Here is a 20,122-nt window from a genome sequence, read left to right as displayed (position 1 = left end):
TGTTAACAGTGACCTAATGATATCCTACCGTTGTTAGTGCATGGTACAGTGAAGCCTAACCAACTCTGCAGGTCCATGTTTTGTGGTCGAAAATGTCAGATAATCGTATCTTATGTACTTGCTTTTCTGCATATCAGCTCTAAAGGAGAACTCGTTTCCTGTGTCAAATGATGTTTGTGCTTTATGTTTATAAATGGAGGGAATTTTGCCCAAACACCGAATTCCTGCGTTATTTCGGCTAAACTTTCTGATGGCGGAAAATCGGTGGCTCTTTACATCGTTTCTTTACACAGAAACCGTTTGTATTACGGGCATTGTGCCATAAAGAGAATCAATTTTTATTTTATTATCTAAATCACTCAAAATATTATGTTCACAGCGAATGCAATCATATTAATGCGAATGCAATGCAATCATATGCAATGCAATCATATTAATACATTTTGTCGTTAAATGTTCACTTCGAGATGTAATATTTTAATATGATTGAAAGGAACGTGTCACATGATGTTAATTCTATTAACAAATCTTGCTGCAGTATTTTAATATCGATTGGTGAAATATTTGATTTTAAATTATAGATATATTGCTATAGGGTGAATAATGATTTTTGAACATGTACCCCTGAAATGTTATATAAATCATATATAGTACCCTGAAACAAATGAAGTCCGACACAACACACAGTTATGTCATTTTTGTTTTTTAATAATGTTTGGTTAGATCTTTGCCACAAACTTGAACAATTCCTTACGCAAGCGCAGAATGTACACCATACTATGTAAGGGTGTATGTATGTATGTATATGTGATCTTCCCGCAAGCAGGAACTCGCGAAAGAAGCCATGGAGGCTTGTAGACTCGCAAGCTGACCGAAGCCAATCTCTCGGCACACATTCATTTAACGTCCATGTCGGGAAGTTGTTATTGAACAACACCCTTGCCAGACGACACACATTGCTGTCGGTGGGGAATCGAACCGGGGATCTCATGACTGGGAGACGCCGGCGTTAACCACTAGGCTATACACTCCGCCTTTAGACACATACTTAAGACACAAACACTGACTATAGCCTTTAAGACCCCCAAGCACAGTTATTGAACTAATTTTGTACATATACAACTCTGTACTTTTTAATGTCATATTGTCTTGCAAGGTTGACACAGAAGCATACATTTCCTAATCCGTTATATTATGGTAGATTTTTCATGTTTCATGTTTTTTTACTACACCTGTAGTTTCATAGAATCTCCATATATCCACTATATTCTGTAATACAACAAGGAAGTTGGTATTCTTGGATTTTGGGAGGCTGGAATTCCCGAGGGAAAGGCCCTTTGGTCTTTTAATGACCGCGATCCGGGTGGAAGCATACCTAGACGAAGATACTCACCATATGTGCAGGAAGCCTATTCGGACGGGGGTGACTATATGTTCCTTCCAAATCGTCCAACGTGAACCACAAGAACGGAAATTTTAACTTCAGATTGAGGAACTCATTCATTTTTTTTTTTGGTTGTTCTTGTTTCGATTGAGTGAGTGAGGTATACTTTTCTTTTTAAGCTTGGAAACATGTTCTGTGCGCTGCAGTGTGTGTTTTAGGACACATTTCTCTTGTGCACTACATAGTCATTGAGGGAATCAATTAAGGTAAGAAAGTTGTAAAGTCTTTGGTGTTCCTTAGAATTTTTTCTTTGCAACACATCATTATCGTAACTAGTCTTCATATCATTACACCTCTTTCACTTTCATGTCTTGTCACCTGTGGGACTTTTTTTGCGGGGGAAGGGGGGGAGGGGGAGGTGAATCCTAAGAAGACGCTATAGGTGGCTCAATGGTAAGTTGTAAATGTCAAAATTTTCTTTCCAAAATTCGAGTATATCATATTTTAGAATTCTATACACTTTCTCAAAGTTTCGAGTATTTTCTTACAACTTTGTCTTCTTTTCTTCGAAAGAGCGACAGACTCGATATATCGAAATTTCAACTTTTTATCTGAAAGAGTTCCACGACTTTTTTGAATTTATATATCGGAATGTGGACTCAGTGGCGAAGCTAGGGGTATTGGTCAGGAGGGGGCGAGAATGGTCTGTAGGGGCGCTTTCGACACTATCATAGCCATATATTTAGACGGCTCTGGACACTATCTAAGCGGAGCGCCACCACAGGTTGGCGAGTAGCGTGCAGAATTTTTTTGAGTAAAGATACTCCCTAGATCGCCGGAAATGACCCTTTCCGGGCCTGGCTAATTTGCAGATAAACGAAGAATAAATAGGTATCGCCAAATTACACCAACAAAATGTGACAAATGTCAACAGGTAGATGAGAGCGCAATAAAAAAGTCAATGATCGCGGATAAGTAAAAAGTGGTAAAGAGCTGAAAAGGGCGCCAGCAGTCCATTTGAGTCCGTCAGGGGGGGGGGGGCATCCGCCCCCTGACTGCATGGACGCTCCGCAACTGTGTGGACTTGTTCCTCGCAAATTTCGACTTCACGGTAATTTCGATTTTGTTTATTCAAGCTATGCGATAATTGGGTTACGATTAAAGTAAGTTAGTCATATTATAAACATGATAACTCCGTTATCTAAGAGCTTAGAGGAAAACCCTTCAAAACACGCGTTGCAGGAACCTATTCTACCTTGCAAATCAACCATAACTAAAAATGCATTGAATGCATTGCAATACAATGCAATGTGATGCGAACAGTAGCGTGTAAGATGACAAGGAATCACTTGGCCTTTTGGTTTTCTGGTCATCGTATTCTCAAAAGTTTGACTTAATTTATACCTTAAATTTTTACTTAATTCTAAATTTTGAACTTTATCAGTAAGAATTTTGATTTTAAGGTATCCATTCAATATCAACTCTTTTAACTCTGTGTACTCTATATTAACTAGAAATGATGCATTTGATTAAAGTTTTCGATGTAAAAAAGGTTGAATTACTTCGACATTTCATTTCGGAATTTCGAGATCTTTATCTGATGTTTTCCTAAGATTGTCCACCATAATTGCAAAATACTTGTAGCATGTTTCCATCCCGATGATAATACTTACATGGTGTAAAGTAAAGCTCTCCTTATTATACTCTTGGGACATCATGGGGTGCAGGGACGAAACCCCTGTATTGTTTGGGGCTAAAATACTATGTCGTCACATGTGGCCCTCCCTCTTTGAGTCATTTTGGTAAAATGGAGGTGCTTAGATGAGAAATGATGCAATACTTTTTGCAACATAATTTTGAAACGTGTCGAAGACTTGTCGCCTGTCTAAGTTGTATCCCACAAAGAAGTATTATATTATTTTTTTTGGATTTTTGTAACATTCTGTCTGTCCTTGGGGCGGGGCGGGGCGGGCGGGGGGGGAGGGGCCTGACACCCGTGATTTTATTCTAGGAGGGGGCGCTACAGCATACGTGATTCCATTCCTGGTTGCGTTACCAGTTTTTACACACAATAACTACATAAAATAATGAAACTTATAAATATTAGAAAGTTTTATGTTTATGCGTTGTCATTCCATGTGTTTTTTATTCCTTCCTTGTTAAGTCTTAGAGATAGACATGCCAAATGGAAAAGGGAAAAAACAGGAAATATTGATAGTCCAAATTGAAGCAAAACGGAAATGCTGTTACAAGAAAACGTATAGCTTCCTTAAGACTATACTAATATCGTATGACGTTAGTATATAGGCGATCTCTTCTTTACATATATAAGTATGTTGCAATATCTTGCAAGAGAAGAACAAACAAAAAAGAGTTAAAAAAATTATTAGTTTTCATGAAATTGGGGTTGCGACATGGATCGATTTTTGCCGATCATGCACGTTAAAAGGTTAAATACATTCAAGTTTAAAGAATGACGTATATTGCACAAATTAACTTTATATATTATATTATATCCCATCAAATGGTAAACACTATATCTTTCGGATCTTGTTAGGTTTTAGTACATACTACTTTACATATATATATATATATATATATATATATATATATATGTATATATATATATATATAAATATATATATATATATATATATATATAAATGAAAATCGTAATGAGTTGGAAAATCAAGAACAGTGAAAAAACTTTCAGCCTCCACCGGGATTCGAACCACGGGCCTCCCGCTCTGTACGCGGACACCCTAACCACTAGGCTATGGACGCTGATTGTATGTCCAGAGGTTCGAAACCGGTAAGGAAGATCGTAATTCCACTGTAGGCGTTTGTCACCTGTATCGAACAATACTAGTTGTTTTTGGTGACATATTTTGCCTTACTCTAGAGATCAAACATATATATATATATATATATATATATATATATATATATATATATATATATATATATATATATATATATATATATATATATATATATATATATCAGGTGCGTATCCAGGGGGGCGTTGGGGGCGCGCGCCCCCCGGGTAAGGAAAAGAGGAGAGAAGAAAAAAGGGAAAAGGAGGGGAAAAAGAAGGGAAAAGAAAAAGAAAAAAGAGAGAAAAAGGAGAAAAGGAGGAAGTAGAAGATAGCCAAGACCTCGGGAAGAGAAAGAGGAACAGTCATAATTACAGCGCTGATCCCTATTATATACACAGGGTAGCCAGTGACAGATCAAGGATTACGGAGGGGTGTGCGCCTAACCCTACCCCTTACACCGACAACTCCATTTTTGACGTTTCCATTTTACCTCTCTCACTCTATATAAATACTATAAATGGTCATAACGCATGTGTGTGTATGGACGCCTTAAACAATTGTACAATTGTGCTATATGGAACCAACTGTGGCTGGTCTTGAACTCGACCGATTCGTCGGGGAATATGACGCATTTCGGGAAGGGGGCGACCGCCCCCCCCCCCTCGAGCAAATTTTCTTTATGACATCGCTAGTAATTTCAAAATAGACAATGCTTAAATGCAACTTACAAGGCCTGGCAAGTGTCATTTCCAGCGATCTGGGAGGCATTTTCGGCCAAAATTTTTCTTGTGCGCTTCGCGCCAACTCATGGTGGCGCTTCGCTTAGATAGTTTGCCTACAGGCTTCGTCCTTCCCTTGGCAATTACTCGCTACACGCCTGTTCGAATTTGTAAAGCAAAGAGCAGATATAACATCATATCAGTGAGCATTGAAATGCATGTCCCACGATGAACAGCCTCAAAAACTGTCAATGTGTGTAGTTAAAGGCGTAGGAGCCCAATCGGATTTGGGGGCTGTAATGACTTGCCCGAAAAAAAAGCCAAACTTTTTCGCGCGCGAAGCGCGCGTTCAACATATCGATGCCAGTATCATATAAGCAAGCATCGGTCATTCCATTGCATGGCATCGTGTACCTTACGGTCCGTGAGAGTTGCACAGTATACCGCTGGATGCTAATGTAAACAACCAAATGTCTGATGTAGATGGAGAAAAACCATACAGATCCATTTATGTCAAAACTCTCTTTTACAGTAGTAATGTCGGCCAAGCCTAGAACTTTATTTTAAATACCAAGGAGATAATTTTTAAGCTATTCATTGCTATTTATTTTTCTTTCAGTAGGTGCCAGAAAAAATGGGAAAATGTGGGTTGCGGGGGGGGGGGCTGCAGCCCCCGCCTCCTACGGGACCTACGCCTATGTGTGTAGTGTTCGGTTTCGATATACCTGATATCGGAAATATCTGCTATTTTTCATTTCCTTCAACCAAGTTTTATAATAGCCATTATAAAAGGTGTTAATATTTCTACACCAATAAATTAACAGTGTCGGAATTTTCGAAAATTTCCTCACCAACATTCTTCATCATACTTTCCTCTACTCGTGCCATTTTGACCTGTCTGTTAGGGGTTCAAGGAGGTTTTTCTATATTGATTGTCCATAGATTGAATTTTATGCAACATTATGGGTATGTTTTGAAGTGATTTTATTCACGAGAAATGTGAATTTTCAAATTCTCAACAAATAATGGGCTTAAAACCTTCAAAAGTGGGGCTTTCGGATATTGTGGGCCGTGACGTAGAATCACCTACAAAAGCAATGATCCATAGGACATGCAATGAGGTCGAACATGATGTGTGACTGGTTACAATCTTCAAAAAGGTTATGGATGGAAAAAACTTTTGGGAAATACTTGGTTCTCAGGCAAAAGTGTACATCTGGTTGCTCATTTTCAAGCCCGAGAAGTGCCATTTCCGGTGATCTGGGGGGTATCAAAACCAGAAATTTTCTTGTACGCTGCGCGCCAACCGATGGTGGCGCTCCGCTTAGATAGTAATTCGCGCCCCCCGGGTTAGAAAATCCTGGATACACGCCTGTATATATATGACATGAGTTGGTGAATCATGTGTACCTTGAATGTTTAATATATTCAAGTTAAAAGTTGGCACTTTATATAGCCACAATGGAGCTTGAATATGTTTCTCTTTTCCTTTTTTTTTTCATTCTCTTTTTGAGAGTATACTTTTAGTAAGGTTATCAAAGATTCTTCAATCAAAGTGGCTGATTTACCTAGTTTAGCACGTAACAGTCCATTAAGCCAAATCCTCTCCAACATAAACACGCTTTTCAACTTGAACTATATCTGGTCTCATGATGTTGCACTGTTAATCTTTGCTTTCACTTTCGTTCGACAAGTCGATTCCAGGTCATTGCCGCGGTTGTATCTCGTTCTGAACATTTAGACAACGAAGTAAAAGTGATTCTTTGAAGGATTTCGGCCGACTCAATCTTGTGAAATGATGTCACCAGCAATTGCTTTGCTTAGTCTTGCGATAACAACATTCATAGTGGTTGAAGGTATGTATAATATAAGGAAAGTTTTGATTTTGTCTGTTCACTATACAGTAACACGGCGGCGTAAGGATTAACTTGAGGGCCAGTGCCAAGAGTTAAATGAAGTTTCATGCGCAAACGCAAAGGAAGGGGGAGTTGGCCCTTCCACCTTCATCGTCAGTCCGGGCATGTTTTCTGTTTAAATTTCCAAAGATATTCTTTTAACCCTCCCCCCCCCCCATTTTAGTCATAATTATTAGACATAAGTTAAAGTCTATATAATGTAAACGAACCCAAAGCCACTCGTCCCATTTGAAACATTTTTTGTCCGGCTGCAGCCAGTCCATAAAGGTTCATGCCCCCAACTAAATCAGTCGGGGATATTTGGGAGTCACTCACCCCCTCCCTCCATTCCCCTTCCCACACACACACTCACCTTTGAAATCCTGTGTACGTCAATGAATAGATGGGGCCCCTAAGCGAGCAAAGGGAGGCCATACTAACAAAATGGCATTCGATTCCCTTTATCTTCCCTTCCACGGTTTAGTTTTTGACTCGGTACCCCTGTGGCTCAGGTGACCGAGTCCCTGTCCCTCTCAGCCCCATGGCTTTTATGCCGCTAACCTTAGCCTTAATTTAAGGACATATCATATAGAAAGTCTTCCTACGCATATATCCTACCATGGAGCTATTAACGAAACGTTCAAGGATTGGTTCAGTTGTCATACATGTTTATATTATATATACTAGCAGATATACCTGTATATAAAATATGCCAATATACTGTGGTTGTATAGTTATGGCTGTAGCTATGGCTGCTCTTTGTGAAATTGTACCGATTGAAAGGTGAAGAGGCATTATTAGATAGAATTAGGGGCAGTGCCTGTGGCAGGGAGGCGGTGAAACATTGGTCAATTTGCTTTTAGCATTTAGCAGTTGTAAAACTAAACCCAAAATACTATAGATGAAATTGCATAAAGACTTGAGTTCTTCCCTATAAAATGAGAGTTGTAGAGAGATATGACATGCATGAATAAGAGAAAGAGCTGAAAAGGATCTGAAATGATATACATTAGAAAGTTTCACTATTTCCTTGTGTTCTTTATTTTTCTCTTTTACAAAGTTCAAACATAGCATTTGATATTTCTTAGTAGTATCAGTATGCAAGGTCTTTGTAAATAAACATATGCAAACATGAAAAATAAATGTTTTGAAGTGCCAACCTAACAGAACATGGCAAGAAATTACAAGTTGTTCGGTCATTTTTTTGGCAAGCTCTCGGTTCTTAGCCTTCAGGTTCTCTTTTTGTAATTGGTGCTGTTCCTCCTTTTTTGTATCTTTATTTTTCTTTTTTGCAAAGTTCAAACATAGCAGTTGATATTTGTTAAAAGTATCAGTATGCAAGGTCTTTGTAAATAAACATGTAAACATGAAACATAAATGTTTTTAAGTGCCAACCTAACAGAACATGGCAAGAAATTAAAAGTTGTTTGGTTAAGTCTTCGAAAGAGATACTTAGTCTTTGGGAGTGGATGTCAAAAATTGCGAAGAGTCAATGTCATCTTCAAAAGATGTATTGTCTTCATCGGCTAGGAGGGCTTGAAAGCTAGTTTGTGATGAGTCAAGGTCCTCTTTGACCTTGGTTAGTTGTTTCTTTGATTCACTAAGCTCCTGTTTAAGTGCATGCATTTTTTTGGCAAGCTCTCGGTTCTTATGCAAGATTTTTCAGTAGAACACTTAACCCCAGTAGGCTATTTACAGTGCTGTCCTTCTTGAAAAGTCATATGGTTATGGCTAAAAATGGACGAAGGAGCGCAAATATCACCTAAAACACAAAGCTCACGATGCGAAAAACAATCTGTAATGGATATTTCAAGATGATTTATTCTTAAGTTACCAAAACGCGACAATTATACCAAAACTAAACCCCCTTAGGACGATAAGAAGAAAAAAAGATGTCTTTTCCGAAAATTGTAGTCTAATCGAGCAGCAGACGACTGAGAAAAGTGATTTCAAACAATTATAAGCTTAGCCAAATTATAGCTCCTGTTTAAGTGCATGCATTTTTTTTGGCAAGCTCTCGGTTCTTATGCAAGATTTTACAGTAGAACACTTAACCCCAGTAGGCTATTTACAGTACTGTCCTTCTTGAAAAGTCATATGGTTATGGCTAAAAATGGTCACGGTCACACTAAATTCCTGAATTCGAGAATAGCTAAGGATAGTGTGTGTACAGTGACGTCACGGTCACGCCGAATCCGAGAATGGCATAATTCGCTCAGTGTTTGAGGCACATGTTCACTTAAATGCAATAACGTTAGACCTAGGCTAAGAATAGTCACACGAACATCACCACGTTACACACGAACATCAACAGGTGTAACATTAGGCCAAGGCTAGGCCTATGTCAAGTTAGGATAGCCTACCTGCAGTGCTACCGTGCGTACGAACAGCACCAGGTCTACCGAATTCGAGAATAGAATAATTTGCTCACTGTTTGAGGCACATTACTTGAATGCAAACTGAAGGGCCGATCACACAACTCACCAATCGTAGTCACACGAACATCACCACGTTACACATGAACATCACCAGGTGTAAACATTAGGCCAAGGCTATGCCAAGTTCGGATATACTATATAGCCTACCGTACCGTCATGGGCGTCAACAGGTGGGGGACGGGGGGGACATGTCCCCCCCCCACTTTCAAAAGTGGAGGGGATATCATATCATTTGTCCCCCCCACTTTTCAGAGCAGTTATTAAAAAAATCACATGCATATGCGCGATTTTCTATCACAATTGCTGAGCTGATTCAAGTAGAATCTAACTTAAGAATCATTATCAATAAATTGCACTGGAAATTAGAACAGTGCTTGGCCCTTTATCCCCCTTCCTCCGATATTCACCCTCCCCGCTTCGTCCGAAACCTCTGATAAAAGTTTGTGCGATGTTTGAACGATGTTTTAGAGTGTTTTGTGGAAGCACCCCTTCTCGCCAGAAATGGAATTCCCCTTGCCCTACACTGTGAATCAGAGAAAACGACGCATTTCAACTTGAAAACAAGTCGAAGACCCCACCAGGAAGGTAATATCATATATTTTAGGCCCTACAGACAGTATTCTGCCTGTATGCAGGGTATTATATGATACCAAACTACCGAAAATATTTCGTTTGAGATGGACGCTGTGTAATTCGTTTCCCTTGGTGTCAGAACAGCATCTTTCTACCAGTACTTTCTGTCGGAATTTAGTTTTGTGAGACAAAATTTCTCCTCACAGATCTGGTTCTGATGTAACTAAAAACGACTCAGGAAGGCCGTCTCCTGCGATCTAGGGGGTCTTATGTACCCAAAATTTTCTGGTACGCTACGCGCCAACCAATGGTGGCGCTCCGCTTAGATAGTATAGTGTCCCCCCCACTTTCTGAAACCTGCTGACGCCCATGCGTACCGTGCGTACATGAACAGCGCCAAGTGTAACAGTGTAACCTCTAGGCTAGGCTAGGCTAAGGATAGTGTGTGTACGGTGACGTCCCGGTCACACCGAATCCGAGAATAACATAATTCGCTCACTGTTTGAGGCACATGTTCACTTGCAAATTGAAGGGCCGATCACACAACTCACCAATCACTTACTAATTGACCCGCTACTGCCCGTGGCGTGTACTGTAGGCCTACATCTACAAACTGTACAACTTCGTTTCATTTAAACAACTTTTATACCGCAGCGCTACGTCGACGAAGGAGCGCAAATATCACCTAAAACACAAAGCTCACGATGCGAAAAACAATCTGTAATGGATATTTCAAGATGATTTATTCTTAAGTTACCAAAACGCGACAATTATACCAAAACTAAACCCCCTTAGGACGATAAGAAGAAAAAAAAGATGTCTTTTCCGAAAATTGTAGTCTAATCGAGCAGCAGACGACTGAGGAAAGTGATTTCAAACAATTATAAGCTTAGCCAAATTAAAGTAAGGATTATATGAAAGAGGACAATAAAAGAAACACAATGGTGAAAAAACTGTTCAAATATCTTTTTCGGTTAAAGAGATATTCAAATGCAAAGTTTTATCAGATTGTGTAGAAACTGCTGAAATCTGACTAGCTGTGATGTCACATCCTCACATTCCTGAAAAGTCTTTGTTTTTTTCTCTAAATATTTTGTGAGATTTCATGACTTTCAACCAAAAGATATGTCAGGAGATCTCAAATTTGTCAAAGGAAGTATTTGAGATTAAACATCTGAAGAATTTTTGATTATATTATTTTCAAATGTGTTAAAAAATGTAAATAATTTTTAAAGAAATATATTCACAAATGTTAAGGAAGTGAGGATGTGACGTCGCACCCTCACAGTAAGTCTTTCTACGCCAGTCGTTTTCAAAGAAATGTTGATATCTTCAAAGTGTCATATCTCCTTAACAGAGCATGCTATCATGGTAGTTTCTTCACTGTTCTTTTTGTCTTTTTGTGCTCTTTCATACAAAATAGACATGTCAAACACCTGAACCAATCCTTTAATAGCTCCATGATTCTAAATAAACATTTCCTGTATGGGTGGGTGATGAAAGATACACGACATGACAATTTGTGACATAAAATATTGTATTCTGTTTCTCAACACACTTCCTTAAACTCCCTTATTTGGAGCACCCAGACAATGAGACTCTCCAAGCTTTTGAGGAAATGCTGATCTAATGATAGTTAAAATAACTTTCGATTTCCACAATAGAAACACTTCATGCACCAGATTAGCTCGAATTTTGTGGAAACAAATTTATTAGTTGACATAAATGACAACTGTCGTGTATTTAGCCGCTGCTTACACAGTTGTACTTTACTTTTTGAAGAAAACAAATCCTAGCATGTTCCCAAATGCTGTACAATCACACGTTAGGCCATTAACGAGTTACAAAGGGCACAAAGCGTATACTTGTTCACCTTGCTAATTTTGATTGGACCCGAAATGTTGGGGAGACGGCTTTACAGAAATGTTCGGCCCCTGTAAAGAAGGTACTCCGAGTTGGGGGGGGGCGGCACCAACAATTTATTGAGGGGCAACAATGTTTAACGGAAGGGTACGACACTCATGTGCTGTTACTTGTGAATGTATTTGTTCACACGATGGTTGGACAATTTAAGGGGGTGGGGTGGGAGAACACCAGTCTGAAAGTGGAGATGTAACCACCCCAGGGCCCCAGCCTGGCTACGGGACTTCTGGGAAGGGGTTAATATTCAAAATGGAGCCATGTAGCCACTTCAGACAACTGCTCAGTGAATGACGAAGAGACTATCATACATTGCAAGGTCATGTTGAGGTCAAACATTTTCTTGAACATTTTGATGGCAATTTAGGTCTACAAATGCTGAAGCTAAGTGAAAGATCTTCGAATAAAAATGCTGGAAAATAGGTCAAAACCCACTCTTGTTCCATATCATATCCGCAAACGATTTTGGATAGAACTAACCCTAAAATATAATTACCTGTGTACTTTCGAACTATTTCAATGTCAAGTCAAGATGAAGGAGGAAGAGATAACCTTTCTCAAAAAATATCCAACTCCACACCCCCCCCCCGACCCCCTTCCCACCAATACAATGGTTATAGACATTTTTCTTTAATATACCACTTAGAAATGGTTGACATGCTGTTTCTCGGTTTCTTTTTTTGCAATGTGCCTTCCTTTATTGAAGAATATCAAAGTTACGATGGAACAAGGCACCATCATAGATGTAGGCCTACAAACGTACCTTGCAGCATTTATGACAGTCTACTTCCACGGTACATTGTTGTCTACTTAAAAGTAGCCTCTCTCTTAAATGTAATATTACATTGTTTTCATATGTAAATTAATCTCCATTTTGTTACTCTCAGATGTCTTCGGTGATGCATGGTGACTCACACTTGCAGAGCTACGGAAGCGTAGAAGGGACATGGTGATGAAAGATAAACAAACTCGTCAAAATGACAAAATTCAGAAAAATGACGTTTTGCCGAGTTTAACAACTCGTCAAAACGACAAAATTATTCAATTTGCCGAGATGCAACAAGTCGTCAAAATGACAAAAGTACATAGCTTATACGTTGTCATGAAATACAATTCATCACTTCATAAAGAGGATGCATACATTTACCACAAACAGTTAATCTTCATCGTTATTTGCTTGGAAGGTACAACAAGGACTCCGTCGTGTTGCATCTTAGGCTTCTTAATTACCAATTTCAAATCAGTTAGTCCTATATAGGTCTACTCCGACAAACAGTAAGATCAGACTTTCATCTCATTCCCAACAACGTTTGTTATCACCATTACTTGAGTTGAATCCTAATCCTTCCCAATCTTAGCAATTGGATAATAGCTTAGGCCTATAGTTACTACTTAATCTTTGATACGAAGTTACAACGATAAACTTTATAGTTATATTAGTACTGGTAAACTTTTAGCTTATACACCATAGGCACTCCCCAATGACATCAGGGCAGCTCCATCATTAACTGTTTTTAAGGCACTCCTTCAAACTCCCCTTTTTCGAAAGTATTATTCTTTTTAAACCTCCAGTCATAATGTTTGTGTTACCATCTTGCCATCTTTTGATTGTTTTATATTGAAATTCATTTTCTATTTATGTTTTGATAGTCTTATTGTTGCAAAATTTTCGGCTGTAATAGTTTAGTATTTTAGTTTTATTGTATGCTGTCATATTTTATTGCTTTTGTCTTTAATTTCTAAATTTTATTGTTTTCTAATAATTATTGTTTAGTTATTTATTTCTGTAATTCTTAGGATGCAATATTTTTAGATTGTATTACTTTTAAGTTGTAATATTTTTTAAGTTGTATTATTTTATGCGTTTCTGTGAAGCTGCTTTGAGATCATTCTTTTGATGTAAAGCGCTATATAAGAATAAATTATTATATTATTATAATTATAGGCAAGACATAGGGTATCGCCCATTCGTGTCACTGTCAGTGAAATGCCAATGGACAGACGCATGCGCAATCTAGCGGTAATCAAATGCTGATCGACAAAAACTTCGGTTACATCCTACGAGTGGTTGTATTAAAGGACGCATCCCTATTTCTTGGCACCTTGAAAATGTGGTCAACCGTGCATTATAGGCTTCCGTAGATAGACACTGTTATGTTTTATTTCATCCAAGCAGGTCAGACAGAGCAGCAACAAACTGTATCGTGTTACCAAGTTTTTTTTTGTTTTTTTTTTAAACATGTTTAAGATTCTTTCTCGCTTTTTTCCTACTGTGTAGTGAGAGTTAGATCATTAAATTCGATGAAACGAACACTGCAAGAAATCATATTGTCGGAAACATATACGTCTGCAGACCCACACGCACACACGCAACCCGCCCCCCCTCCTCCCCCCCCCACACACACACAACACGTCTGTTCATTCTTTGTCTTGATTAACACAAATTAAGGAAGTTTAAGAAACTTGAGCAATACAAGTTATCCTTTCCCTTCTTTCTTTCTTTCTTTCCAGGGAAAATACACGTGAGTTTGCTGAACAGATACGCGTTCAATGCTGATACCACTGACGCGATATTCTTTGAGTGTTACGTAACTGACTCAAACGGAGGGGATGTTAATGTGACCGTACGTAGAGAAATCTTCCTGAAATATAACAATAATAGCAATTACGAACCTTGTATTGTTGAACCAATTTCAAGCACATTATATAAAGTAATCCTCCCAAATCGAGGAGATGTCCCTGCTTTTGGAGCTTACGTTATGAATGTCTCGTCGACGACAGATTCTACCCTCGTAAGAACGTTATTAATGAGATCAGATGGTAAGTATACGGCAGTCAATATGAACCATTTTTCCATTTGTCTTTCCTTTTCTTTGTTTTATCTTGTCATTCATTACTGTAAAATAGCAAATGTCACCCATGATCAAGGGTACAGGCGCGTAGCCAGAAATTTGCCAAGGGAGAGGCGAAACTGTAGACGTGTAACTGTGCGGCGCGAAGCGTACAAGAAAATTTTGGCTGAAGTATGCCTCCCAGATAGCTGGAAATGGCACTTCCCATGCCTTGTAAGTTGCATCTTAGCATTTTCTCTTTTGAAAATACAATCGATATCATAAAAACATTTAAAAAAAAATTAAAAATACGCCCAAGGGGGCGGCTGACCCCTTCGCCCCCCCCCCTTGGCTACGCGCCTGCAAGGGTAATCAAGTAGTAAGTCGCAATATTAATTGTTTACTGGTGTTACGAGAGCTTGAAGAAAAGAGAGCATGGATGCATTTGGACTTGACTGCTATCAAATCGAGCCTGAATACACAGTGGAGGAACTGAGATAACGAGACCTAGAGCTTGCTAAACAGACCGCATCTGTGGCCGACACTGGCAGTTACTATGATGGTATACTGCCAACACCAGTAACAGTTCTGCGACGGATGGGGGATTCTGGTGCTTTTGCGCCTTTTGCACGTTCTCTTTCTCTGGAAACCTTTTCCCGTCAGGAAATAACATAATATTGTTTTCCCTTCCATGCTCCTTCCTCCCCTCTCCTGTTTACACAATGCACTCCGGCATTCATATGCAGAGAAGGGTATTGTTTAACTTACGATGTGGCTCGCTGACGTCATTTTTGAAGCACCCTCTTAGCATAATGGCCGCCAACACAGTAGATTTGAAAGCATAATTAGAAAATGTGAACAACAAAACGTATTTGCAAACAAATGCAGTTAGTCGAGCTAATTTGTTCGATTTGGTAAAAAGTGAAATAAAGATTAAATGTAACTAAATGGACCACCACTGCAGGTTATGAACTATTCTTGTCATTACGATTGATATCATTTTTTTTAATCATCATATTTCTCTTTCTCTGTTAACCTTATAGCCGACATTTTGCCATCTAACCACCTATTGACTAAAACAACCAGCAGAGGAAACACAAACGTAACCATAGAAATGAGACTAACCAATACATCGAGTTCGGTGACAGATTTAAGGTGGAGAAAGGGTGGAAAATATATATCAGAACGCCGAGGTCATCTTACTTTAAACATATCAGATTCAAAGGAACTAGGAATCAAACCATCTGGTTACTATGAATGTTTTTTCAATCGAAAACGAAACAATCTTCGCCATGGAATTCAAAGATTGATTGTCCGAGGTGAATTCTAGCTTGAGTTACTATTGGGATGGGGTGGAAGTGGGACTTATTGCTACTTCACCTAATATATATATATATATATATATATATATATATATATATATATATATATATATTATCTCTTTCGAGATCCGGCTTTAAAAATCACAAATTATTTCTAGTTAGTTAGCATCATCATTGATCTCTAGAGTAAGGCAAATATGTCAGCGTCCATAGCCTAGGTTAGGGTGTCCGCATATGAAGCTGGAGGCCCGTGTTCGAATCCCGGTGGAGGCTGGAAGTTTTTTCCACTGTTTTCACTGTTGTCCAACTCACTACGATTTCAATTATATAAATATATATATATATAGACAGACAGACAGACAGACAGACAGACAGACAAATAGATAGACAGACAGATACACAGACAAACAGATAGTCAGACAGAAAGACGGATGGATAGATAGATAGCAAAAAAATATACTATAATATGCCACCAAAACTGGCAGTGTTACGTAACATCACTTTCTATATACATAATCAGGGTGCCCAGACGACCTATGGAATCTCCCTAATTGTAATTATACTTGTCATAATTGCTACAACGGAGGAATTTGCGACGAGATGACTGGTGAATGCATTTGCCCAGCTGGATTCTTTGGAACGAACTGTTTGTCAGGTGAGAGGGTTTTCTGTTACTGTAGGCCTACACATATTACATATTTTTAATATATATATATATATATATATATATATATATATATATATATATATATATATATATATATATATATATATATATATATATATATATATATATATATATATATATATGTAAATGAAATATATATACCAAAAACTTGAGTTTCCAACTCATTACGATTTCAATTATATATATTCATTTGCCTTTGTCGTTTACCTCCGTTTCATTAACATAAAGTATGTTCAAAGTATCTCTTTCGGACGGATATATATATATATATATATATATATATATATATATATATATATATATATATAAGCTAAACAACGAATATCTTTAACAACGACATACTGCTATATTTCGGTGTGGTCACCACTCCATCGTCAGGGGCAATTGTACAAGATCAACTAAATACAAGGGTTAATATACATCCGAAGACGACAATAGTGAAGCTTATCACATATACATATATATATATATATATATATATATATATATATATATATATATATATATATACATATATATTATATATATATATAAATATATATATATATAAATATATATATATATATAAATATATATATATATATATATATTTATATATATATATATATATATATATATATATATATATATATATATATATATATTTATATATACAATATATATATAATATATATATGTTTTTATCTATATATATATATATATATATATTGTAATTTCCTTTCAGCTTGCCGTGGGGGAGGACGATTTGGGTTTAACTGTGCTTTTAAATGCAACCCTAATTCTGTGAGTCCTGACGCTTGTCGGGAAGCTGTTATCTGTTTACCTGATCCGCTGGGATGCCGATGCGCTAGCGGATTCAAAGGTTACAACTGTAGCAACGGTGAGTCTAGTTTGAAATTTTGTTTAGCAAGATGAAAAAAGAAACATAAGAGCCTTTGTGCAGGCCTAATTACCGAACCGTTAATTGTTCCACGAATTCCAATCACCCAAAAGAATAAAAGTGTCTTGAAATATCCGCAAACGTTGTCACTGCATCAAATCACCTAATCTACCAGGATTTATCCTTGATAAATTACACCTTTTGCACCCTTTAAGACCTAATAAATGAAATGGAGAAATAATAGGCTGTATAGTTAGATCCGTCCGTGGGCGGCGATCCTGGAGGGAAGGGGGGATAAATCCCCCCCAATGAAAATGGGTGGAGGGGATGTAATACACCATATCCCCCCCGCAAATGCCAGGGATAAGAATATTTTCATGCCTACATTTATGCATCATCGTGAATGTACGGCTCTTTTTAGCTTCATTTCTCGCCTACCATAAACGCAGTGCAATCCTTTCAAATAAACCGTCTTTATAAAGCATGAATAGTTGACTGTGGGCTTCATTGGCCCTATAAGAACAAAATGTATTATTGCGCCCACGGTATTGATATATATAGTACATATATGCACCCTCATAGTATTCATATAGGCCCTATAGTAGGCCTTAACACGTACATGTTCCCTTGAGCAGCTGAGAATTTCATGTTACCAGGGTAATGCTTAACACACGTTTCACCTGGATGCCCTAGCAATCGGTACCTAGGAATGTAACTATGTGTAATTGTGTAGTGCATGTGTATAGGCCTATAATAGCCTGCATGAGGCCATTTTCTTCATCGAATAATATAAAAGAGCTGTCGAACATTCTAACGTAGCGCCTGAAACAAGATTGACAGGGGCAATTTTCCCAAACTAACACCCGAAATAAAAAAACAAGTATTTTGGATCCTGATTATGAGATATTTCGGACATGATATCCCTATTTTAAAGTTTGGTATATGCCGCTTGGAAACCTCGGGAAGTGCCGTTTCCGGCCATCTAGAGGGTTTGTAAATCCCAAACTCATAGTGGCGCTACGCTTAGATAGTCAACAAGGTCATATCCCCCCACTCGGAAGTACGGATCGCCGCCCATGGATCCGTCTAGAGTCAGGTGGAACTGTACTGTTTTATCTCGGTACTCAAATCTATATTGGCTTAGAATTTCCATCCCCCAAGCTCAAAATTTGCAAAGAGACTGTCATAATGACGTCACTTCTAGCCTGAATCATTCTTCAGAGAAGCGTCGATGGTGTAAAAATAATATGGATCATTCCATATCAGCTGCACCAAAAAACATTGATTAGGTCAACGTACACCAATCACTTTACCCTATCACCCCACCCCTTCACCCCATCACCCCTCCATCCTCCTCCCACACCCTTCCCCCTTTTCTTAATTGCATAGGAGTCTGTAATAAAGTGACGATTAATCAAGATGGTGTCCCTTCATAGTTGGTATGGTCTATGGCCGCTAACGGGCATAACAGAGATCAAAAACTACCGAAACTATGAAAATTGCTTCTTCGTTTTTTTTTGTTTTTTTTTCTCGTATCGTTTTAGAATGTGACCCAGGTACGTTTGGCGCTAATTGCCTTCAGGTTTGTCGTTGTGCTGGTGGTTCGCCGTGCAACATTTATACCGGACAATGTAAAGATGGATGCGCCGATGGTTACACGGGGCGAAATTGTCAAGGTAGGTATGGAATGTTTCAATATACATTATGGACTGTTTGTTTTTGTTTCAAGTGGTATGCAATAATACAACTGGTTGCAACGTAGCATTATCTCACGTCACTGCCGTGAACGGGTGATAGTGTAGCCGTTGAACATGTACGGTACCGATGTCTGTGCTAATGTTACACGTTTTAATATAGTTCTACTTTATAAGACGAAACCTGTTCAGGTAGTCATCTTGCGGTATCATTTTAATCCGGTTGGGATCATTTCCTAACGCTAACACCACTATACATGTTTGGTTTTTCTTCTTAATATTATGATTAAAAGCACTCGTATACTTACAGTACGAACAGTTCCTAACCTTTTATCCGAATGAAAAATGCTACTCATGCTGCCCATAAGGTCATTACGGGTGCTTTTGAAACAGAATAAATGTCCCAACTAGGTGCTTAACTCGTCCACTATATTGTTTCGCTATAAAGCATATAGAAAAGATACAGTCGACTGCGCAGTTTCATACACACCCACGCATGTTGGGACATTTTCTTCTATACTATAGTGCCATGTCCCGCTTCAGAGCACTCGTATTGTCAGTACGAGCAGTATATATAAATATCATGTTTCTATCAGATTAAGGTTAGGAAATGTTTGTACTGCCAATACCATGGCTTTGTGAGCATGATATTGGAGTACAGTTTAGAGAGGTATTAATATTAGGAAATTGTCCCAGGTGGTTCTAATTCACGGGACAAGCATGAATATTTATGAGAGGGCGGTGCATGTTGGTTAATGTTTCAATCACCTAAAAACCATCCAATGGCGTTCCATTATTAAAATCTACGGTACATTTATGATGACAGATTTTGAGTGGTATTAATTCAAATATAAATCAAATAAGGAATGAAATCAATATCGTTCTGGGGGGCGGGAGGGGAGGGCTGGGGAGGGACGGAGTGGTAGTCCAGCTAGTCCATGGACGAACCAGAATAACTG

General features: G+C 38.3%; 1 protein-coding gene across 1 annotated transcript in view; it reads left to right on the top strand.

The window, feature by feature from the left end:
• Positions 1–803: 803 nt before the first annotated feature.
• LOC139980194 (uncharacterized) overlaps positions 804–20,122 on the top strand; it is a 35,503-nt gene continuing 16,184 nt past the window's right edge. The window contains exons 1-7 of the mRNA XM_071991667.1: positions 804–1,650; positions 6,617–6,778; positions 14,260–14,568; positions 15,623–15,898; positions 16,422–16,556; positions 17,314–17,469; positions 19,014–19,145. Of these exons, the coding sequence (XP_071847768.1) occupies positions 6,718–6,778; positions 14,260–14,568; positions 15,623–15,898; positions 16,422–16,556; positions 17,314–17,469; positions 19,014–19,145 (1,069 nt within the window). The 5' untranslated portion in view covers positions 804–1,650; positions 6,617–6,717. The remainder of the gene's footprint in view (positions 1,651–6,616; positions 6,779–14,259; positions 14,569–15,622; positions 15,899–16,421; positions 16,557–17,313; positions 17,470–19,013; positions 19,146–20,122) is intronic.

Source organism: Apostichopus japonicus, chromosome 2 (assembly GCF_037975245.1).
Source record: "Apostichopus japonicus isolate 1M-3 chromosome 2, ASM3797524v1, whole genome shotgun sequence".
Classification (NCBI taxonomy): Eukaryota; Metazoa; Echinodermata; class Holothuroidea; order Aspidochirotida; family Stichopodidae; genus Apostichopus; species Apostichopus japonicus.
This window is presented reverse-complemented; position numbering and strand designations above follow the sequence as displayed.